We start from the raw sequence: 25,135 nt of genomic DNA, 5'->3' as shown, positions 1-25,135 counted from the left end.
TAGGAAATTTATAAAGCATATTAAGCTGTCACCTCCTTAATATAAAAGATTGAATATACAGAAAATGTTTAAAAGGCTATTCTAAGTGGTGGATTTTACTTAATTTCCTTTTTGGTTGAAAAATCTTGGCATTTGTCAGATAGAAAAAATACAACCTGATTCATAAGTTGAAAAGTTCCATTATATTTTTATATTAATATATAGACCAGCCATTTCCCCACCGCTGTCGTGCCGTTATAACGAAAGCGACCATAAAAAGCCATGTGAAGTTTTCACAGAGAGACAAAGTCTTGTTGCCAGGTGCCACGGCACACTTTCAGCTTTGAGAAACGTCAGAAGTATTGCAACGAGAAAATCTCACGATTAACTGCGAGACTTTGAATCTCCAAAAATTTTGTCCGGACCAAAGAGCGACATCCGATCAAGGGGGGATGGCCACCCGGAGATGCTCGGGTCAAGGTAAAAACTAAACCCCTGATTTGTCCCGACTTTTAGGCTGCTGCACAATAAATAGGACGGTCGTCGGTCTGACGGGAGGCTGAGTTTTGTCGGCGGGCAGTCTCGTTTGTTCTGGACCGAAAACATCACTCTGACAGCCTCAGACGCGCAGATTCACTCCTGTTTAGGCTGGGAGGATGTTTTGCAGGCGCACAAGTGCAAATGAGCGTTGACGGAGACGGCGCTGTTTATGCACGGAGTTTTTTTTTTTTGTTGTTGTTTTGCGGACTGAGCCGCCGTGTTCTGGATGGCACCACGATGCCATGATAGGGGCGTAATCTCCTGCGCACTTTCTAAAAAATAATATCACGCTCAGTGATGCGCTGGAGGTGAGGCTGCTGATGCAGAGGCAGGCTGAGGATGCGGGGGTAGACACACTGCATGCGATCTGCATGCCTGTCAGGCTTCTTGTTTTTAATCGAAGGCGCTCTAATAAAGCGCTGTCAGGGTGACACATCCACGAGGAGACGGAACAGGTTGCCAAATGTGTATTATGACAGGAACATGACTGGAAACCCCAAATTCCCAAAGCTTTGCGGAGTGAATAACATCTCACAGAACTACAACGATGTATTCATTTCTCAACATAAAATATGCACACAAATTGGAGGGATGATATAAAATGCTTTTTGGCTGTTTTTTGGTGTCTCTTACTAATCCAAAGGTCTCCTTAAATAGCTTTACATGAAAAGTCATTTTCATCGTGCTTGGATGCATTTTTTTTCTGTGTTTAAAATGAATCCAGATGCCAATGTGGTGATAAAGCAACCTTGATCATGGAACAAGTTGGGGTACCAAGAAGAGTCTATTTTTATATTCCAAATGTACACAAAACCTGTAGTTTCTACATTTAATCTTTTTATGAGGCATGAAAGGTTTAATATTAAAATCCTGACCAGTGTTTGTTAATTATTTTTATTTCCTAATTTATATAAAGATCATCCTCGGATTCTCTTCAGTGCCACAGTGATGTCAACATTAAATCTATTTTGAATCCCCTAAGAACACTTAAATTAGCTCCAGTATTTTTATTTATTTATTTTTTGCATTGTGTTATGAAGGTGTGCAAATGGAAATGAGAGCATGATCTCAGTTTATTCACATCTGAGTGACAGACCGCAGCAACAGGTGGGGCTGGGGGAGCTTGGTACAAGAGAAAACTGAACTATCTTGCTTATTATTAGACCAACTTTTAGCTGCAACCATGATTTTTTTTTAAACAGGACTTGGTGTGGTCTGAAGGTACAGAAAACTCACTGAGGGCAAGTGAGTTTTAGAGAGTCACTGATCAGGCATTTCCTTTTGATTTCCACTCAGTTTTTGTTGAAATCTGATTTATTTATTCTGACTAGGACCAATTTAGATTTTTACTAGTGCTTCTTTCTAAGGACTGTATCAACTAAGGAATGCCATTAATGCATGAAAGGATATGTCCCTAATCTTTATCTGATTTATAGTATTTGTGTATAAATACATCAGAGTACATATTGTTTGTTGATGATCTTATAGAAAGAAAAACTGGCAGGAATTATATTTTAACAAATTTAACGAAAAGTGAAGAGATAAAAGAAAACCATTTTCCGCTTATGGACATCATCCATTTCTGATTTCTAGCTGATTGATCCGTCCATCTCTGCTGGATGTAACATTTGGTTGTTGTCAGACTTAAAAACTTATTTCTTTCCTAGCCAAAGGTCACCTTAGTCGCGTCCTTGCCTGTAGCGATGGATGTGCACTCAGCTGCAACAGAAGCTCCAGTTGCAAAATTCATTAAGCCTCATTTTAATCCTTTATGATAATAATGATATAACTTAATGATGCTTTTTCATAACCCAGAGGTATTGTTCTTGGCCTGGTGAAAACTAAACACAGTAATATTTCTGAAGCATTTCATTGTCAGTTCTCCTTTTGTTTTCTAACAACCCAATTCTAAGAACTTGTCAATACTATTTTATAAGAAACTGATGCTTCCTCCTTTTCTGTAAATGTCTTTGCCAGCTACAAAGCAAATTAGTTGAGGAAAAAAATATGAAGACTGTGCTGAAGGTTCCGCCTTAATACCTTAATGCTATTTCCTGCGCGACCTTATCACCTTTGTGTTAATAGATGTTACAAAGAAGTAGCATGCAAGGGACAGATTGCTTTTCTGGTTTCTATTATTGTACCGTCTCTTGAGATGACGTGCATATATCTGGTGCCTGCTTAGCAGATCGCAAAGCGCAGGGCAGGTTTCAGCGTGAAAGATAAATGCTGTGAAGGCGCCGAGAAGGAGCTTGCCTGGGTTAAACGCGATACAGAGCGGAGCAGGGTGAGCTGCAACACACTAATTGTGCTTAAAATTGGGTCTTTTGGTGCACAGTGGGGAATGGGATTTCTCCAAGCTCCCCACTGAAACATCCAAGGATAAGAAAGTTGTCAGATTTGTAGGTCAGGCTGCTGAGGGTTGTCATTAGGCAGACCCGCTCTTGTGGTCCGCGTGGCTATATTTGATGTTGGTTGTCGAGTTTTAATTGTTCTCACCCTTACAGCCTGCTTCCCTTTTTCAACTGTCACATCATCAAATAGCATTCAGAGTAGGGTTTTTATAAATATCCCCGTTTTGAATCTGCATTTCACTCTGAGTCAACACAAACTTTTTCTTTCACCCCTCAAAAGCATGTTCTGTTTATTCAATGTGCAGGGTGATGCTAAATCTTAATTGATTTTTACAATGTTGGAGGGAGCTGCATGAGTGTATCTTAGTCCCAGCTGGGGCTTATCCAGGCTTGACCCGGTTTCGGTGTTCTGCATTGGTGTGTAGTTCCTCTGGGACACGTCCCCTCCTCATCGCGATGAAGGTGGGAGAAGGCCACTGCTCACCCACGCTGACCCGGCAGAGCTCGGGGCGAACGTCACCTCCTGGAAGAACCTGCACCGTGTTACAAATTCTCCCCTCTGCCTCATTGTAGGTCACTTGGTCTTTCTCCTTCCTCCATTTTGGAAATGGCTTCCGGGTATATTATGTCCTACAAAAAAAATAATTATGTTATCTCCCTAATTCCCAATTATTATGCACAGGCTTATTTAAGAAAAAGGATTAGGTTTCCCCCCCTGTCTTTTTCGGCATCAGCAGCAGCAGCAGCAGAACTGAAAGATTCTGAACGTGACACTCGTCTGCTCCTCTGCAGAAAGGGGTCCTACACTTGGATGAACTGGGGGAGGAGAGAGCGCTGCGAGGCTGTCATGTAAGCTGTCTCCTCTGGGGGCCTCCTCTCGGTTCGCGGCTGCTTCCTGCCTCAGGTAGAAGCCTCAGTGGCAGCAGTGTTTCTGCTGCCGGGAGCTTCAGGGCTGCTCTCTCTCTTCTCTCTGTTCCCTCCAGCTGAGCAGGCAAAACATCCTCTGCTCCAAGCACGAAAATGGAGAAGGTAAGAGACGTGTCTCTGGCATTGATTCCTTTAAATATTGAACTTTTTGTTCTTTTCTGACACGGCAGAAGCTTGTTTTAGTTTGTGTAGCAGTTTCTGAATTTGCACTTGGGGGGGTTGGGGGGGGGTTTGGGGGGTATTTTCTGTGTAAAGCTGAGGCATTGACGGGGTTTTTCTTTGCTCTTTTCTCACCTCACAAGTCGTTGCAGATGTTAGAAAAACTCCTGACATCTGTTTGGTTGAGATTAGATGCAGTTCAAATGCTGATTTTCATTTCAAATCTGCAGTTTTTGACTGTTTCCAAAGGGAAATATCATTTCTCAAATAAAGGACACTTGAGATTAAAATGAGTTTTGAATATTTTAAAAGTGAGACACTTGAAATCCATTCTTTATTTTAGTATCTAACATCTGTAAAGGGTGTTACATTTAAAATTGAATCAGTATCATGATATTCTTGCACAGGTTTAGTTTTTTAAATGCAAGATCAAATCAAATCGTTGAAGTTCAATTTAACGGTCAGCAGCACGGATACATTTTCTCATATTGCAGCCATGTGCTCTCATCACCCAGTTTTGGGTTTTACCAGGTCTAAAATAAATGTGTTTATTTTAGACCTGGTAGATTCTTTTTTTTCCTCTTTCTTTCAGATCTGCTCAGAGTGCACAGAGCCAACACTTGCACAGAGTCTCTGTACGCTGTGCAACAAGTGGCTGTGCTACCAGTGCACCGACGTGCACCAGCACCAGAGAGCCTCCTCCCAGTATGCTGATTCGTTCCAGCAGCAGCAGCAGCAGCAGCAGCAAAGGCCCAGTGCTGCACAGTGCCCTGACTTGCACCAAAGGAACTCCAGCACACTGCCTCCTACTGGACAAGGTGGATACTTGGTTGCTGTGCCCCTACATTTGCTGTTATTGTGCTCTGTTCGGTGTGTTTAATGTTTCAGCCTGAGCCTTTTGCACTGAATAATGTATGACGATGCCGACGGTTGCAGATCGTTCCTGGAGATCCGTGCACTTTGTTGTACCTATCTTTAACGCGTGGCCCAGATTCTGGAGGACTGGGATGATTTCATCTTTGCTAATTTTAGTGTCTCGCTATTTAAAGCCCGTCAAGTGTGCCCCAAGTGTGCCGCTTCGGTGCCAGCTTCATTTGCAGGTCGACATCTAATCATAACGAGCACGTCCTCTCGGCTTCTTAATTGTGACGAGAAAGTGTTTCTCTTTGGTTTGTGTATTTGTGAGAAAAGCCGTGTGAATGTGCTGACAGACAGGATGTGGTCAGTCAGATCAGGCTGATGCACCCGAGGTGATGCTCAGCTCTCTGCCACAGAGATCTGTGATGATCTGCAGGCTCAGGGGAGCAGGAGAAGGGTGGGGGGGGGAGAGGGAGGATGGGAGGGATGGATGGATGAGGTGAGCTGGCCAGCAGAGAGCAGCAGGACTTTGTTTTTACTGCCTTTGAGTTATTATTAGCACAGGTTCTGTGGGACAAACGTTTATTCGCTGGCTTGTTTACACGTGTGTCAGACGTATTCTGGCATATTTCATATTTGATGGAACTTCAAAGGCCCTGCGCTGACACTTTGTTTATTTACCTCCTCTGTCGCTCAGCACAAGACCTAGTTTAACCTCAACTTCCTTTAGCTTCAATCTATTTACCACATCAGTATTATTGTTTCTGTATCATAGTGCAGATGCAGCTTTAACATAACAAGCAGTTTTATCTTGATACAGATTAAGTTGATAGCTACTTCAGGGCCCAGCTGCAGCACCATGTAGCAGTTTGTTATATTGTCCATGTTGTTTTTAGACAAATGTGCTATTTAATATGAACAAAGTGCAACACATGGCATAATCGATTGCCTTTCTAACCCAAAGGAAATAATCTCAGTCTTTTTCTGCAGGAGCTTTACCTGACCTCAACATTTATTTTTCATGTATTTTCAAATGTTGATTTTAATAATTAAAAAAAAAAATCTATGCAAATCAACTTGCTTCTATGGGTTATATGTAAATACTCCCATTGATAATTCATGAATTTTGCTTTAGTTTAGCTATCCACAACTGAGCCTGATTAATGCTAAAAAAAAAAAATAGGAATCATATTAATATAACCTGTTTGACAGAGTAAAGTGCACAAGTAGGCAAGTGAGAGTCATTATTCTCAAATGAGAGAACATAGAACAATCAGAAACATTCCCACCATTGACCAGGACAAAATTACCCAAATAGGTCCAACCATGAATTCTGCTCTGTAGTAAAATATGAAGGAGTATCTCTGACCACCAGTTTCTGACCATCAAGCTCAAACACTGTTGGGTTACACAGCAGGAAAAATGATCCAAAGAACACCAGGAAGTCCAGCTCTGAATGGCACAAAACAAAATGTTTTTGAGAGGCCCAGTCAAAGTCCGAACTTAGATCCAATCAAGGTGAAGCCGTACATGCTCAGAAATGTTCAATCTGACGCCGTTAAAGCAATTATGCAAAAAAGAGCATTCCTCAACAGCAATGTTAAGGATACATTGTCAGCTATCTTAAACACTTGATGGCAGTTTTTGCAACAGAGGCTACAAGAACCAGCTGTAGATTTAGAGTGCAATTAATTTTCCTGATAGGGCCAAGTTCATTTGAATTGCCTTTTGTTTTTTAGACATTAATCACTAAAACAATAATTAGAAATCAGTTTTCTGCATTTACATAGATTGACTATGATATTAAAGTATTTTTGATGACTGAAACAGGGGTGTCTAAGGTAGCCTGCAGGGAGTTTGAGGAATGATTGCCCTCAGTTAAATCCTGCCAGCAGAGGTGTGAGATGTAGATAATTTCAGGGCTTTACTGTGTAATCTCGCTGTTTTGTAAGCAGTAGTTTAAAGAACAGATTAGCTGCCCGCAACAAAACAGGAAGTTAGGGATTCCAATCTGCTGTTACTTTGAGAAATGCGTTTTTTTTTTTTTTTCTTTCTTTCAATTTGGTGTTTGTCTTACAAATGTAATAGCAGCTTATGGGATTCAGGACATCATGAAAGGATTTTGGAACTAAAAAGACGTAATGAAATAAATATAAAAACTTAGGCAGAGTATTCATTTTGACTGAGTTAAAGTTGGGGATTAGAATAAACGCTCTGTTAGTTATTATGGGATGAATAATGTTCAGTCTGGACCTGCATTCCTGCATGATGTCTGAATGAGCAAAAGTAAAACAGCATCTGGAAAGAAATCTAAAGTGAATAACTGTGTGCATAAACCACACAGCATGGGCAGACATGCTGAGCAAAACTATCTGCAGGACAGCTTGAGGGCAGAGGTTAGTATCAGCGTTTATTGTGGTTGTGTGCAAGAATAATGTTTTAGTTTTAGTTAAGAGTTCACCAGCAGCTAACAGCTAACAATGCACCGATGATCTGAAACGATTTCCTCCTCATATCACCAGACTGGAAACAGGAAAAGATAACAAAGCTGTTGCCACCTACATTTTAAACCAAATTATTTGTTGTTTGATTCGTCGTTTTTAATCTGTAAAACTGTCTCGGTTTCACTTCCATCTGCAAGCAAGAACCAAAACATATCTAAGGCCCGTTGCTCTTTGTTCCAGACACTCAGTTTTAGCTATTTTGTTGCACTTCTCTTTAGATTTTTTTTAATAAAATGTGGTGCTTTTATTTTCTCTCTAATTGTGATAATCATAGATTGCAACCCACGTTGTCGCGTTTCTGACAGTTTAAAAGAAAATGTATAAATTCTTGCTTCCTACAATGATTCAGGTGATGTCTCTGCAGGCCTTCAGCTTCTGTTAACTATCAGCCAGGACTGTAATGATGAGGATGGTGGTGTGCTTTTGACATCTTCATCAATAAGTGAGCGTCTGTCTCCATTCTGAGGCGTTCTCTTGCTGCCAGGGCTTCTGGCAGCAGGAATGCTTCACACAGCTTAATTCATCAGCCTATTCCCCATCCTATGAGCATAAAGGGATTTTTCTAAACAAAATATGAGATTTTCTGGATCTTAATTTAACCTCAGACAAATTTGGTGTTAACCTCTGCACATTTTTGTCTTTTTCAAGTCGACACCACTTTGACACAATGAATGTTTTTCTCGTTCTAATGAATTTCTAAGCAGCCTTTACAAAGATGCAGCGTGCTGAGCTGCTCTGTCTCTAGCTGTGTTGTGCTTGTTGACCGTTTCTGATTCTGATGTGTCCTCCCTGTCCCCTCCCTCTCCGTGCATTTCAGGCCCCGGCTCGTATCCTTGCTCCCTCCTCATGTGCCACACTCACCGACAGGAGCCCTTGGAACTTTTTTGTGAGTCATGTGACCTTTTGTGCTGCAGCAGCTGTCACCTGTCCTCCCACAAAAACCACAGGTTAGTCCTCAACCATGTAGCACAAGGGCACTGCAGAGAGAGAGAGAGAGAGAGAGAGAGAGAGGAGGGGGACGCAAAGGGGGCTAACCACAGGTTAAACACTTCCTCTGAGCAGAAGTGCTCGTTAACTGCCCTGTCATTTTTATCTCAGTGTATCTGCATACGCTACCCTTGGCGTTCGGACGCTCATTAGCTATTCATACCTGTTTGTTTTCTGTGACATTAAAGTGCATTTTCTATCTCCAAGGTCACATGCATAATAAGCCGTCCTCGGGGAAAATGCATGAAATTCTGGTTTTATTTTGGCCCCGCTGAGGAATAAATTAGAGAACCTTCTGTGTGCTGTGTGCATGTGATTAGGGTGGTGCAGATTGGCAAGGCCCTGCAGGATCAGCAGTGGCTGTTCGAAAACCTGATGGTGCAAGTGGAAGAGAGGCGGTCTTCAGTGGAAAACAGCGCAAAACAAATAGAAGACAGGTTAGTTTCAACCCACACGGCTTTAATTAGCAGACAATCAAAGGGCATGAATATTGCTGTAATAACAAATGAAATATTGCTTGAAATGTTAATTTTTTTTGGTGCATTTTAAAAGTAATGAAACCCCTATTTCCGTCTCTGTCTGTGCAGACTGCATGGAGTGAAGATCGCACACAGGAAGGCAGAGAACCAGATTAAAATGGCAAAGATGATTATGATGAACGAGCTTAACAAACGAGCCAACCTATTAATAGAGCAACTGGAGGTAATTACTTTCTCTTTCTTTCCCTCTTATCGTTCAGATAGCTGTGAGTGTTCATGCAGAGAATCCATAGCAGCCTTGATTTAATCAGCCCCCAAAACAGATCCAACAGGAGCCCATTAGAGCCCGCCGGTGTTCCCAAAACCGACGTCTCGGGCCGGTAACAGCAAAAGCATCTGTTGATTACAGACCACGGTGCCGGCACAACAAAGCTATCTTCCAGTAAATACTCATAACTTTGCGCCCGTTTCCTTTTATTTTGTTTGTGCAGAAGATTTCGGAGGAGTTCCAGCAGCGTCTGGAGGACCAGCTGCAGGGGGCAATAGAGATCTGCGGCCAGCTGGACCACATTCAGAAGTTCATCACCTGGGCCACAACCCATCACTGCAGAGGCCCCGTGCTCTTCAGCAGGGCTCTGGTGAGACAATAAGCAGATGTCCAGAGTCCCACTGTAACACACACACACGCACGCACGCACGCACGCACGCACGCACCCACGCACGCACGCACGCACACACGTGAAATGCTAAAGTTTGCAAACAAAACAACGAGAAAGGGAAGAAGAAACTCCTCTGCCACGTCTTTATGCCTGTGACAGTAATGGCAGATCACCCTGTGGGAACATTTGTAGTTCACAGTGTCCTTTGAGTGTACGAAGAGTCTGCGTGACATTAAGCTGAAGGAAAGTTGACTAAGTTCAGCTCAAGTCCAGAACCTCCAAATAGCATGTGTTAGCTGGAGTAAAAAGTCTGAAGGATGCAGACGTTACCATTAATCTGGCATGTCTGAAAATAGACCAGATGCTGTATATTCACATTGAAAATATCACAATATTAACAATAAATACGTTGGACCTGTCCACGGGGTTTCCTGCCTTTTATTCAGTGACTTCTGGAGACATACACCAGCTCCCCCCTACAAGATTAAGCGGGTGTAAACAATGGATGGGTGGATGAAATAAACAAGATCGCTGACTCATCTATGCGTGTGATGAATCTATGCATGCATGCATGAGTTCCGCTTTTGAACTAAATTACTAAAATAAATAAACTTTTAATCATCTTCAGAGAAGCATGTGTATGTTCAGATGTTTTTGTAGAAATCATGTTTGTCTTTCAGATTTCTCTCCAGATGCAGCAGCTGCTGGAGTCGTCTCTCCACACAGACTCCTGGAGTCCTGTCAAGCTCAAGTTTAACTGGGATGCCAGTTACTGGACAAAGCAGATTTCCTCCTTCGGTAAACCCTGCTGTATAAAGGCGGTGAAGAATCTGCACTAAAATGTTAAAGCTTTTTCAAGAAAGATATAATTTAATATCGAAATAACCTGTTTTTTTTTGTTTGTTTGTTTTTTCAGGTCAGCTAATTGTCGATGGAGGAAATTGTGCTTATCCTTCAGGATTGGCCTGTTCCAGTATTTTGAGGCCCCAACCCGTCGCCTGCTTGGCTCTGCCCGCCATGTTTCACCGAGGCCGAGAGCCAGGCTGTGGCTACCAGACCTGCTGTGAGCCTCAGATATGTTGCCTGCATGGCATGCCCCCTCAGCAGGAGCTGGCCACTCTGGACAAAAGCCAGATGGAGAGCACTCTGTTTAACTCTAGCTGTGCTCAGCCTGCTCACTTCCCTGCTTCACTGCACCAGAGTCAGCAGCTTCAGAGGTTTTGGGAGACGGAGAGCTCCCTTCAGTGCCCTCCTCCTACATCTCCTCTCCCAGCACCCATCCAGCTCGGCTGCAGCCAAGGATCCGCATCCCAAGATGCTCAGCCTTTAACATACGTCTCCTGTCACCAGCGTCAGAGGGAAATCGCTCCAGACAGCCAGACTCACCTCAGTGCCGACCGTGGTGGTCTGGGTCAGTGTAAGGCGAAGTTGTCTACGAGCCCGGCTCTGCAGCAAGAGGTCAGCCACAATGTGAGGGACAAAGATGAGGAGAGGTGTAGAGGGGAGACCCGTGGACAGTCGGCAGAAGATGAAAGCAGAGAGCTGGATGAGGATCTGGAGGCAGGCAGAGGGGAGCAGAGTCTGGTCCAGCTTCAGGCGTGTTTAGCTGCTGACCAGCAGAGGACCAGACCAGCTCTCAACCTCAGAATGGATAGAAATGGCAAGGTGAGAGACTTTATTGTATTAGGCCTTACATGCAAGAATTTACAATAATACAAATATATGCACTTGCTTTACAGTGTATGAACTACACAGCAGCTTAAGCAAATTAAGAGTAAAGTGACTATAAGGGTTAGCACAGTTGTTTAAATGTAACTATTTGGAGTCAGAAAGTTACACAAAGGTAATTGGTAACCACAAGCATCATTGCAATTAAAAAGTGCAGAATTATTGTGAATTTAAAGAAAACAGGTACACAGTTTGCAAACTTTTTTTTTTATGTATCAAAGTCCTTCCACTTCACAGTTTTGCAGTAGTTTGTGTTGACCTATGACATACAATCCAAAAATAATAAGGGGATGTTTTTGGTTGTCTTACAAATGAGGAAATGTTCAAGAGATTAGGGGATTTTTTCAAAGCACCATGACAACCAGCAAGTCAGCTCTTTCATAGCCCAATAAATAGGTAAGGGGGAAATGAGCTCATCCAGTGCTGCATCTTACAGCACCACTAGCAATATTTCAGACCAGTAACTGTAAAATCGGTTCCAAAAGTTTTAGTTTTCATTAAATTAACTGACTGAGTAGCACTAACATGTGCAGTTTCAACTTAATTCAATAAATTTAAATGTACTGTAATTACTCAAGCAGCACTGAAAACACATTTTTTTAATTAGAATGTGCAAAAATCTACTTATAAAAACACTGTTATTTATAACAGTCAGGCAGAATGGAGAGGTCATGAAAACGAACAAACAACTCGCTCTTGCTGCGTTGTCCAGAATCTCTATATGTGTGGCTGTTTAACTGGAAAGTACAGGAAAGGAATGACAATAATTTATATACTGAACCAACATCCACTTAAAGTAAAGCAGCTAATAACAATCTGCAAAGCATCATGGGAACAGAGACAGTGGAGAAGAGTGGCAGGAAATGGTAGTTGAGATGATCTCTGGAAAACTGCATCCAAACTGGAATTGGGATTTCGACAATGAAAATAGAAAATAATGAGTTTTCACAGAATTAATTAGGTTTAAAATATTTTTCAAATTATAAATGTACATTACAAAAAAAATAACAAACCCAGTGGAAATGTGCTGCTCTGAAAATATTAAAACATATTTGAAAGTTGGCACATTCTTGATGACCTGACTGCATGGAGCTCTGAGGTCTACTTTTTTTATATTTTTTTTAATCTTAAACACATTAAAACCAATTTTTGTGACAAAGCAAACATTTGTTTCAAGAAGTGAAAAAAATCTGCACTAACCTTGTCCACTTCCTGCCACTGGTGGTGCAATGCATTCTGGGATATCTAGCTGGCCAATCCCTTCTGTCATACAATGTCCCCTTCCACATACTTCAAATTAACCAAATCAATTTTTAAAATGTTTTTTCCTCAAAGGGCTCTCAACTTGTTTAAACTGAGTGCTAATTATAAGTACTTGAAAAAGTAATTTAAATCTATTTACTTTGTTCAGTCCATTAAATACAATATTTTAGCTTCACAATACACCCATAGGTCTGAAGTCAGGTCATATCCACTCATCTTTTTTTTAAATTTTTTTATTAAACTTAAATTCAATCTTACATTTTACAGCCCACATGTTAAATACGTCCTAAAATATTTACCTATTTCTGGTTGGAAATGACTTCATAACGTTCTGAGGTATAGGTGCATATGCTTTCAAGTTTGTGAAGATATCAAAGCAAAGTGAGTGGCGGGACTTTTTTGTGTGTTTGTGCTCGTCTGTCTTCTCATTTTTGTTTCACACGTGGTTCTGGCTAGGCGACACAAGCTCAAAATAAATCCATTTGGGCTCGGTCTCAGATCACAACATGGTAAGCCACACAAAGCCGTTTAGACACACTTTTCGAAAGTCACCACTGATCGGTCAAGTCGAGCCCATTTCCTGTAAGAGCAGAGTTGTGCAGCGGTTATGCAGACAACCAAAGAAACAATAAAGCACAATAAAGAAAGCATTGCTATCAATAGTTAAAGGCAGCAAGGCAATTTGTTAAATACTGAAAAAAGTTTAAATGAAGTTGTGATGAGTATGAGGCAGCTTTCAGCTTCAGATATGAGTAGTTTATGACCAAAGCTCTCACTTTAAACCAGAGGACTTGTGAAAGTTGACAGCTTGCCTATTAACAGATGGCACACCATAAAGCTGCTCTTGCTTTTCATGAAGAAATGATGAGAAAACAAAGAGCCGCTCTGACAATTAAAATAACGCATTCCTAAAATTGCAGTAGTGCACTCATCACCATCAAGCTCACGCTTAATGCCAGAAGTGTTAGCAGCCGCATAATCACCTCTCTCTTTGAGATAGATGGTTATGAGCACAAAGACACGTGTTATTTTTACGTTTTTCGACTCACTGCATCTGAAAATGATATAAAACCACTTGGGCTCACTCATTTATGTACTTAACCTATCAGTAATGAGCCACTGTGGGAATAGTGGGAGCTGCCAGTTTGATTTTAGCCCCGGTTTGTACAAAGATGAATTCCTGCTTCCCCAGCTTCCAAAGAGAGGGATTAGAGTCTTTTTTTTCCCTCCACAGTCTAAATCCTGCATCCTGCTCCCAGGGGGTGGAGATCAGGTAAGTGTTTTAATCGCGTGATACTTGGGAGCGTGTGCTCAGTTTAAGTCTGGCCTGAATATGTATGATGGTGTACTAAAAAAAAAAAGGGAAAAAAAAAAACTGGTGCTAAACGATTCGCCGGCTTTCCTCCTCGCACTTTCCGAGACACAGCTGAGGGGTTTAAGGAAAATCTGTGCATTTGTTAAACTGAAATGTAAGACAGAGGGGTAATAAGTGCTCAGCAGGTCTAGTTTAATCAAAGAGCAGCACTAAACCTGCTGCTGAATTTGCATTTGATAATTGGTGTGGCAGCCAAACCTTTCATTCCCTGTATTATAACACTAATTCATGCAGCGTGTTTGTAAAGACCGAGTTTTTTTTTTTGCCCCCCCCCTCCCCCTCCCACCAAATAGATTTTCAGCTGTGTTTTATTCATTTGTGCACAACACACATCCCACTCCTTTTCCTTTCAGCTGCTAATGGTGTGAACAGGTGCATCTCTGTTTTTGATGTAACTTGAAATTCTATTCTCTCACTGTTTCCAGCAGAGGTCCACGTCCCTGGAGGTGTCCGCCAGAGCCCACGAGCGCGCATCTGATGTGCAGAGCAGCAGGCTCAGCCCCAGCTTGGTGTGTACGATGAGGAAGCGTCGCTCCCGGAGCATCCCGTCAGAGCTGGTTGCCCCGCCCTCCAGCCCTTACACTGAAAGGCCTGCTGCAGGACGCACAAACAGCCAGGAGGCAGGAGCTGCGAAGAAGGTGACTCCTGTATGAGGATCTTTCAGTGTCTGCTTTAACTTTTGGAGAGAAGCAGTCCTCCTGCACAGTTACTCAGCAATGCATGAATCATTAACATAGAGCAAGCTTAGTTTCCCACCATCACACCTCAATATGTATAGACTGTTATGTGTATTCTATCAAGGAATCAGTCTTCCCTTTTTAATATAATAGGCAACAGATATTATAACAGCAAACATGCACAGCACAAGAAGTGACTGCATGACAAATGTGCAGAGAGCCTGCTAATCTTTCTGTGCAAGACCTATTCGGCCTGAGATTATGAAACTCAGTTCTGTGGTCTGGTGAGTAATGTGATCTGCAGTCCACACTAACCTAAAGTTAGACCTAAAGTTAGTGAGAAAGATGAGAGAATTGTTAAACAAGAGTCTCAATTCATGTTTCTTAAGACAGCAAAAAAAAAAAAAAATCATATTTGATTTTTATTCAGTCAAAACCGCACACAGAAAGTGCATAAGATTGTTTATATTGTTTAGCTACAAATGACCTCTACTGAAAGAAGGATGAATTTGACATCCTTCAATTTGACACTCATAAAGTGTCCCATGTGGACACTTTATGAGTGTCCACATTGGATTTATAACTCTAATAATGTAAGTAATTATTTAAAAATGGTGTACAACATTGATCAGTAGGAAATAACTTAGTTGTTATTAATTTATTAAGGTCTGAGTTTATATCTTGAGGGAAGGTGAGAGTTGAAATGTGAGAGGTGAACTCCAGATCAATTTCTATTTTTGTTGCTTCTAAAACAAGTAACTTCTAGAAAGATGTTGAAGCTACTGTTGAGGTTCATATTTATATGTTGCAAAGAGGGTACTTACTTGGCATTTTTTTTTTTTTTTTACTTTTTAAAAAAAAAAATATTCTACTTTAGTGTACAGATTTTTCACACTTTCTTTTGCTTACTTATAAGGTATGGCCAGATTTTTCCAGTGATTTAGTTTTATTTTGAGTCAGATCTAGCATCACTCCGCTTGGTTAAGCAATAGCACTGTACAAGATTAATTTGAGCTTTGAATCAGAACTGTATCAAGAAGAAATAAATGATCTGCTGACATCAACTCGTCTCACGGCTACAGACTGCTGCAAACAAACTGCTGATGCTTCGTTCTTGTTTCGCTTCTCCTGCTAAAACATGCTTCATCTCGCATACGTGCTGAAAGCATGGCCTATTATGAGCCTGAGCAAACAGGATATGTAAAGCTGTCTGCAATACAGGAGCAAACGTGGGACCTCTGGTCAGATTTCTGGTTGTTATTCTGTTTTTGCAGCATCTGCAATTTCGACTTCAGTTAAAATGTTTGCCTCTGAATGAAGCTGGTACTAAGTGTACTAAAATGGTGAGAGCACAATAAACGACTCGGCTTAGACTGCAGAGCACATCGTCTGCTGGAGGCAGCGACGTATTGTAGGAAGCTCTTGGTTGACAGCTGTGGTGTATGTGTCGTGTTTGAAACATTTTACTTAGTGAGTGTACTGTAACTTTATCGCATCTAGGTTTAGGAATCAAAACTTAACTAAGTTCTATTGGCCTAAAAATGACAGAAAAAAACAAAGCAAAACAATACAAAAGTTAGATGTTATTGACTGGCTCCTGAACTTTAACTACCACATAAAGTATATAAATAAGTATGTCTGTCACGTTCGAAACATTGCCAGATTAAAGGGGTTCTTATTAAAACAGAATACAGAAAAAAACTAGAATGGCATCCAGAATGATGCTTCTAGTTTTCCATCAGGAAAACATATTCTATCACCCCAGTCCTTAAATGACTGCATGAGCGGCTGCTTTAATTCTTAGTTTTCCTGGAAAACACTGTGGATTATTTTATGCATGGTGTATTAATCCAGCTGACTTAGAATCTATTGTGATGTGACTTAGATTTAGAAAGCAGGTTTTCAGTCAGAGAAGCTTGTAACTCATTGTAAGAACCTCCTTGTTTCGTTTTCAGTATGACATGATAGAGCTAAAACAAAGGAGAGCTTCAGATGGAGGACTTTGTGTCGTCAACGAAACCGACTCAATCCAATCCAAAGGATTGTCTCCTTCACCTCCCTATAAGACAGAACCAGGTGCTGAATTTACTTCTGTTACTTTCATGGAGTTTAAATGAATTATTTAATTTGTAAAAACTGAATGCCGTCTACTCTCTTCAGATCACCCAACTGCTTTTGTGTATGAAGAGGTTGAATACAGAGCCAAGGAGAAGCACAGACTACCACGAAACAGCATCACCAAGTGAGTAGTGTCTTCCGTCAAAAATGACTTCAGATTTCCAGCACAATTTCATGGCAACAAAGTTTTGCTTTTTTTTTTTTTTTTTAATCATCCATCCTCTGCTCCCCTGTGAAGTAATGGAGAAGCTCTGAAAGACTCGGGGAGATCCAGGGTTCCAGTGGTTTGCTTAGAGCGCCTCAAAATCCTCGTGTCTCAGCTGCCGCCACACGGACGAAGACAAAGTGACCCTCTGCCTGCCAGCGAGACAGAGAAGAGCGAAGGCCTCGCCCAGCACAGCACATGGCACACAGTAATGCAACACGTACGACAAACATTTTTTTCATCCCAAACAGACGGCTACAAATTCATATTTTTAAAATCGTATCAGAATAAAACTTCCGATCACAAATGTTTGCATGACTTTTGTGATATTCGCAGCACAAAGAGTGAGGTTTCGCATTGAATGCAAAAAAAAAAAGTTAGCTTACTTTTCGTCTGGGGGGGGGGCGATAATTTTTATTTTTTTTTTCTGTTTATGGCAATGATTTGAATCTAAAGAACAATGTGCAGCTTAAAACATCAAATCAGAGAAGTAAAATCTATTGGTGTCATCTGTGTCTGAACAATTTACCGCTTTGACTTTTGGAGTTTGTTAATGCGTTCATATTAACCTCACAAGTAATGAACACAAGTCTAAGTATGACTGAAGGTAATCCAGTCATGTCCATTGGTATTTGCATCACAGATTGAGAGATTGCAGTTACTTAAGAATTATCCCAATACCAATAATTTACCAAACTAACCCAAACCTATTGATATATGTACTATTGTTAGACTTAGGTTCTAGATTAGATTAAAAACAGATATTTTCAGTTTTGAACCAGATGAGGTTTTGTTGTTTTTCATGGTTTTCAAGCTGTTTTTGCAAACAAAGCCAAAGAGCTTCTGGTAACTGCTGCTCTGTCGTTGTTGTAATTGCTTTATTCATGCTTTACTTGTTCAGGTGTTATACAATGAGCTATTGTATAACACCTGAGCTATAAAAGCTACATGTGAGCTTTGGAAAATTCTAATAAAGCCTTTCTTTTTTAACAACAGGGGACAGCCAGGGGGTCAGACACCAGAAGGACCACCCGCTCACTCACAGAGCGATCCACTCGCAGTCCGTCTGCCGCCTACGCTGACAACTGTGACTTTAGCAGGAGACTCAGCTCCCACACAGCATCCACACAGCTTCCTACTGACTCCAAATATGTGCCAGAAAGTTACTTTGATTTGGACACCGACTCTGATCCCAGGTCAGTTTCGGAGGATGTCACCTGTTATCCGACTGACCCAGGTCCGCCACTAAACTCTGATGGATCGCTGGATTCTGATCCAAATGCAGTATCGTCTTCCGAGGCTGAGTTTGAACTTGCTGCTGCGAGGCAGTCAGCAGGTTCAGGTGAGGTGAGACAGAATGTGGATTCAGAACCGAGCCTTGAGTACGAGGCGGAGCCAGACACGGATGCAGGAGCGGGATCAGAGGAAAGTCGGGGGTTGGATGCTGATACAGAATCGGGGGATCCCGAAACCGAGTCTGACATCCAGCCTGAATATGATCCCAGCTTTCAAACCGACTCCGACGCTGTATCCGGTCAGCCTCCAGACTTTCAGGGCTCCGGGGAGTCCGATCTCGACTTGGAATCTGAACCCGAACCGACAACTGACGACCCGCAGCCGCTGCGCTCTGACCTGGAGGAGGAGCCGCAGATTGGCCCTGGTCCGAGGCAGCTTTTGATCGCAAACCCTGTAGCTCAGAGGGACGAAGAGGACATTCACACAGAGCAGGACGTGGATGAGATGGAGAGTGAGGACTTCTGCGCAGTCTGCCTGATTGGAGGGGAGCTGCTTTGCTGTGACCGCTGTCCAAAGGTCTTCCACTTATCATGCCATGTGCCGCCTCTTCTGAGCTTCCCCACGTAAGCTGCTTCTGTGTGCACTCAACAGCTCTCAAGTCCTCTTTCATTTTTTTTTTGTATTTTGTAGCAGACCTGAGGTAATATTAACCTGTGCTTTACCGTGTTCAGAGGAGACTGGGTGTGCAGCGTCTGCAGAGATGTTTTACAGCCTGAAGTTGAATATGACTGTGAGAATGAGAGATCATCTGCAGCGAACACTGCGCACGGACTCTCTGCCTGCGATCAGAGAGTACGATTTTCTCCCAGCTACACGATTCAGATCAATAATTCACAGTTCCTGTCTTGTTTATGGATTTTTTTTTTCTCTTTTAATGTCTAACATTTTTCATGTTTTGTTTGCCTGCAGAAATGTGAGCGACTGGCTCTTCTGATTCTCAGCAACATCTTGAGTGCTCCTTTCCACGAGCCCGTCAGTCCACTTGTAAGTGATCATCATGTTCCTACAAACCCAGTTACAATGAAGCACATGTTATTCGTCTTTCATCATAGTTGTAGGCACACGGATATGCCCTCAGGAGGTTACATCGGGGCTCCGGATGCACAGACACGCTTTGATTCCAGCTGTTTTTGATTCTTGGAGGTCCCCTCCTCCCCCGAGCCCTCATAGATTTCTTTTTTACAAAAACAAAACAGAACCATGAACATTAAATGGAGCTGTGCTAGTTTTGCTTTCTTTTTATTCTTACCAACCCCCTGCTTCCTGTGCTAAATATTAGGAGGGATGATTTGCTTTACATTTTGGCAAGTATGTTTCAATAGACTGAAGCAGATTTTTAACACAATACGACAGATCTCAATACAAGTCAAAAAGTTGTTTCGTTTTTGAGTTTACCCCAGAGGTGCTCAAAAGTTTTGTCATGTGGGCCAACTTTGTCAAGTTGGAAGTATGAGTGTCATTAAAGTCTGATTTTTTTTTTACAAGTATCAAACAAAAAAGTTAATTCATTGTAATTTTTTTCCCCTTTTCCTTAAAATAAGTTAAAAATGCAACGATTTCATAAAATGGACAAACTGATTGTTTAATGGCTGACATTTCTATTGATCAGAAAAATAAAAAAAGGTTTTGCATTTCCTAAATTTCCTGAACTGTGCCTAAATAAAAAAAAAAAACAAAACAACAAAATTGGTGTTGCACCTATAATTTTTTTTTTCATTTCAAGAAAATTCTAATTTGTTGGGAAAAAACATTTTGTCCATCTGCATTAATCACCTGCGATGGCACGGCAAAGTTGCATCATTCTTTTAATGCATTCGGGGAGCCGAACAAAATTAAATGGCTCCAGCGCCGCACTTTGGCAGCCCTGGTTCACAACGATTGAGTATGAAATTCATAACACTGCTTTATCTTCCAGGCACGTCATTACTACCAGATCATCAAGAGGCCAATGGATCTGTCTGTGATCAGAGCCAAGCTCAGTAAAGGGAATCCCAGGCATTACAGCTGCCCGGACCAGTTTGTAGCTGATGTCTGTCTCATGTTCCGCAACTGTGCAAAATTTAATTATGTGAGTTAAACATGTTTTAAACCATATTAAACTGATCTGAGTCTCATATAAAAGTGCTAACTAACGCTGGCATGATTCTAAAAGGCTTTTTTTTTTTTTATTTTTTTTTTTTTTTTTTTTTTTAACTCTGACCGCAGCCTGACTCGGAGGTGGCCCAAGCAGGCCACAGCCTTGAGCTGTTCTTCATGTCGAAGCTGAAAGAAGTTTTCCCAGACAGAGATTTCCCAATGGCTGAGCTCGATTCTGACAGCGACGAGTACGACGAGACCTGCAGGGCCGCTAATGGCAGCTTCCTCTGGCCAGAGAGGAGGGAGCAGTGTCACAGGAAGAGGAAGAGGAGGCAGTCGCTTAAGTCGAGGAGGCATCACTTCTAACTGGATGGTGATCAGAAAGAAACTGTGCTCACAAAAATGTTTTGTTTTTTTTTGTTTTTTGTTTTTGTAATTTGTCCATTATTAAGTGACAGCCCGTGGAGTGACAAGAGAGATCTTATTCGATGACCATTGTTGTGGTTTGTTGTAACTTGTCAGTGCTACCATCTGATGGCAGCTGAACATATCTTCTTTAGTTATTCTTCCCACAGGCAGCTAATCAAAGAAGCTGAATGTGTAAAAATAGTTTTGTTGGCAGGGTGTACGCAGCAGAGTGTACGGAGTTCCTCTTGTAGCCATAAACATGTTCTATGTATTACTTACTGTAAGAGCTTCTTTATCGTCTCACCACATAACCCACTGCATTGCTTATTGCTTTATTTACATGTAGATATGTAATCGGTGCACGCTTTCTGCCCTTTGCTGTATTGAACAAACGGGACGCTGTAGCTGGATGTTTTTGAAACCTTGTAATATGTGGACTTTTTTTTTTTTAAGTGACATGGTCCTCAGTATAAAAGAAATGTTAAAATGTTAATGCTAGCAAATTCTGTAATGTTTTTACTCATATATGGTCTACATATTATAAATGTTTGCCTGCATAGAAACACTTTTGCTGTCGCTTCCAGTTACAAAAAGAACTTTTGCTTCGTCTTGACATAACCTGAGTTTTAGTTTGTCACTCAAAAACATAAAAAAAGTCTCTCATTTTATCTTTTTGATCAGAAAGAAATAAAGGGTGAAAGAGTAAGAAATATACGTTCTGTTAAAGCTACAAGGATAAGAATAGTGACGTAGGATTTTATGTGTTAAACTATAAAAATGAGTTTTATCTTGAATCTTAAAGAGGTGAAACAGGATCCATCCATGTTCCACAAAAATGCGTGAACCTTTCCTATTTAAATAACTCAGGCTGAATAAGAAATACATTATTCATAGTTCTAAAATGCCAGTATTATTTGTACAACAAAGGACGTGTACATTTATAACTCCTCAGATCATTCCCTGTTTACAAATACTTCACGGTACTGCAGCTCAAACTAGACATGGCCTGTTTTTTTTATAGATGTCGTAGGAAAATGTATTAAAAATAGTATTTCTTTTTGTTTTGATGAAGATGGACAAATTTTACTGAAAATCTATGTTTGAACTTTCTTCATAATTTTTTTTAAACTGTAAAAGCTTCAAATGAACACATACAACACAATATACTAGCTTGTTGAAATATAAACCCATTACAAGTGTCATCATTTCTACAATAAATGGGATATTTGAAAACTTGTTTTAAGACTCTTGCCAGTGTTGGGTAACTTCAAATAAAACATTTTTTTATTTTCTTTGTGGGACAACACTATGGAGAGCCACAAAACAACATAGTTGGCAGTCAAATAAGTTTGCAAATGGCTACCTTGTCTATTCTCTTGTTTTTCCCAAAAATATTTTAAACATTTAAGAGAGATTAGATTTGTATGATGCAATGCTCCCATTAGACTGTGAGTTAACGCACAAGGGTGTCGGATATTAAACCTGAGCAGCAACTGACTTCAGGATTTGTACCTTGCAGAATATTTAGAAAGTAAATTAAAGCATAAAGAAACATCCACTGTTATTGTCAACTCTGGTAAAGATATGTAAAAAATCAAACAAAAAAAAACAACAACAAAAAAAAAACAACTATAGACTACATGAAAAGAAATTCAAGCTTTAGCATGAAGGATAAAAATATTTTATCTTTTTTTTTTCTCCAAAATTGTAACAGTATTTGGCAGCTTATGCAACTTTAAAAAAAAATGTATAAAAGTTCATTTTTTATTGTAAAGTGCCTTGAAATCGTGATTCACCCCAACATTCTCCTATAAAGAATCCAACTGAATTAAATTATTGAAGCATTTTTAGAAAAATCAAAATATCTAGAAACATTATTTGACAAACACATTTGCTAAATTCCTGCATTATAATCGTAGCATCACCCAGAGACCAATCTTTGGGAGGAAACTGGAGTACCTGGAGAGAAGAGGTAAAAAAAAAAAATGGTGTTTTGTTTTATGCACAAGAGTCTTATGAAATTAGAAACAACAGTTTGGAACTTTTTTTTTTTTTTTTTTAAAGTACTTTCTTAAAAGGTACATATAATCTGACAGGCATCGCCTGAATGCATTCTCACTTGTTGATTATGATGTGCCATGATGTGAAACACACATGTGTAATCATCATGGACAATATTTTAAAAACTATATATAGTTCTAAGATATTTCCACATAATAAAAAGATGAAAATCATTACGTTTGATTGAGATTGGTTTGAAATAGATTCTTATTCCTTTACATCATGGTTTTCAGTTTCAGTTTGGCCACAAAATTAAAACTTGTTTTAAGACTTGCTTCCTAAAGAGATGAAAGTTTTGGTCACACAGAGCATCTTACGTTAATCAGGCGCTGGAATGTCTTGTGCCAGAAAAGCTCTCAGGTAGAAAGGATTTTCTGGGAGAAACTTCTAAATGGTAAATGGACTGAGCTAATAGCGCTTTCCTAATCATGCTGACCACTCAAAGCACTTCACACTAGAACCACATTCGCCGGTTCACACTCACAAACCAGAGCATGCAGATTGTTAGGCGACTTGAGGTTAGATGCCTTGCCCAAGGGCGCAGTAGGAATCAAGCCTGCCACGTTCTGAATACAAGACAACCGCTTTACCCGTAGAGGAATGGCCTTATTTGATCAATTTTGGAGTACATTTATTGCATAATTATTTTTCTCCATATTGCATTTATGTGTGAGCATAAATGGAAAAGGAAATGACTTGCTTGACAAAAACGTCTGACAAGAATTGCTTCAAAAATGATAAAGTGAAATTAATAAGAAGTTTCCAACAAAACGAAGCAAAGGAAATTACTTGATATGTATCAGCAAAGTGTGGAATAATTTCCACACTTCATCAACATATGAATGCTTAGTAATAATTTACATTTCTTTTATGAAATACACATAACTTAATATTCATTCATTATATCTAACTCCTCCTAATAAGGATCGTCTTTCTGTGGGACTTATTCTTAAACTGGTATTTAGCTACTGATGCTGTTGTGGGTTTTGGATGTGGGTCGTGTGGGCAGATGCCCTGGGTGGGGTTTGAAAGCAAGGAGATAAAAAATTACAACTTATCGGTCAGTTTTACTTTGAACAAGTCGTCTATTGCTTTTGTTCATGTGCAGTCAATGAGGAGGAGGACGCAGACTCTGCTTGTCGCAGAGAACAGGAATGCATTTTTCCATTGTTTGTGCCGGACTGTTGTGCACGTTATTCTCCTGCAGGATTTAAATGATTTACTGCAATCTGGTAAACTGATGCCTTCTCTTTGCGCATTAGTTTGCTGCATAAAGATACGTACTGGGTTTACAATTTCAAGTCTGAGCTTAGACTATAAGGAATCTTTCCTACATTCTTTATATTGTTTCAGGTTTCTGCAGTGATCCCCAACAATACAATCAATAGGTGAGTATGCCACCTGTCCAAGTTAATAAGTGAGCAACGTAAATGCAACTGTAACACTGTTATCTCATATATTGGATATTACTCTTGTGGATTTTTCAGGGTTTCCCCCCGCCCCCACCTTGAAAGTAATTACATTTTATCAGTTAAATGGGAGTCCAGAAAACCTTCTTTGCAGTCTGTTGCATTTATTGGTTCAATCAATAGTGTGCACATTTTACCATCGCTCAGTGTTTATAGTACAGGCTTCACTCAAAATATGTTTGTTTGCCTTCGTTGAGCAATTATATGTCATAGTTAATGAGATGGTCATTGTTATACATTGATTTTATTAGAACATACCTTACAACAGAGTGTTACTCACTATTAAAACATGTTTTTCCTTTTCTCTTTTCTGGTCTTCTGGTCTTTAGTTATTGTTTATCTGTCCATGTACAGACAAGGAAAACATTGTTAATACCTTCCTGTTAGTGATATAAATGCCCAAATAGGCAGTAGCACCCCCTTGAAAAATGTTGGCCACTCCACTGGGGTTCTGGGCTGCTTTGCTACATCTGGCACAGCATGTCTTGAATCTGTGCAGGTTATGAAGAAACCTCAAGACTATCAAGGCATTCTCAAGAGAAATGTGCTGCCTAGTGTCAGAGAGATCGGTCTCAGTCGCAGGCCATGGGCTTTCCCCGCAGTATATTGACCAAAAACACACAGCTAAAGACACCCGGGAGTTGCTAAGAGCAAAATATTGGACTATTCTGAACTGGCCATCTCTGAGCTTGGATCGAAAGCCTGTTGAACATCTGTGGAAGGATCTGAGGTACCCTGCAAACCTGGGAGGAGTGGGCCAAGCTACTTTTGGACAGGTGCAGAAGTGTAAAATTATCAGTTACAGAAATCCTTTGATTGGAGTGCATCAAAAGGTTGTGTTACAAAATTAGCCCAACCGCCTAAGCTTGATAGATAATGCTAAGACCCTCCACTTTGCTCTGATTGGCTGTTTCTGACAGGGAGCATTGGATTTCTGCAGTGGGATCACGTCAAGGAGGCAGAGGAGCTTGACTTTTCACACAGAGATTACCTGTCTCATTTTATACAGTGTC

General features: G+C 40.6%; 1 protein-coding gene across 6 annotated transcripts; it reads left to right on the top strand.

Moving 5' to 3' along the window:
- The first annotated feature begins 351 nt into the window (after positions 1–351).
- On the top strand, positions 352–21,829 carry trim66 (tripartite motif containing 66). 6 transcript variants are annotated; one of them, XM_016672477.1, is made up of 20 exons: positions 352–459; positions 3,666–3,722; positions 3,857–3,902; positions 4,552–4,777; positions 8,139–8,268; positions 8,629–8,745; positions 8,896–9,010; positions 9,279–9,425; positions 10,127–10,244; positions 10,363–11,111; positions 13,672–13,710; positions 14,238–14,450; positions 16,445–16,565; positions 16,650–16,731; positions 16,846–17,032; positions 17,809–18,671; positions 18,780–18,900; positions 19,018–19,092; positions 20,024–20,176; positions 20,314–21,829. In XM_016672477.1, the coding sequence occupies exons 3-20, from the start codon at positions 3,894–3,896 to the stop codon at positions 20,548–20,550; spliced, it is 3,702 nt and encodes a 1,233-aa protein (XP_016527963.1). In that variant the 5' UTR covers positions 352–459; positions 3,666–3,722; positions 3,857–3,893; the 3' UTR covers positions 20,551–21,829. The 6 variants fall into 6 exon arrangements, with proteins under 6 accessions (XP_016527963.1, XP_016527965.1, XP_016527962.1 ...); XM_016672479.1 differs by having other exon boundaries at positions 3,666–3,902; positions 9,282–9,425; XM_016672476.1 differs by having other exon boundaries at positions 3,666–3,902.
- Positions 21,830–25,135: the final 3,306 nt, after the last annotated feature.

Source organism: Poecilia formosa, unplaced genomic scaffold, assembly GCF_000485575.1.
Source record: "Poecilia formosa unplaced genomic scaffold, Poecilia_formosa-5.1.2 Scaffold61, whole genome shotgun sequence".
Taxonomy (NCBI): Eukaryota; Metazoa; Chordata; class Actinopteri; order Cyprinodontiformes; family Poeciliidae; genus Poecilia; species Poecilia formosa.
The sequence above is the reverse complement of the archived record's forward strand: the minus strand, read 5'-3'. Positions and strand labels throughout refer to the sequence as shown.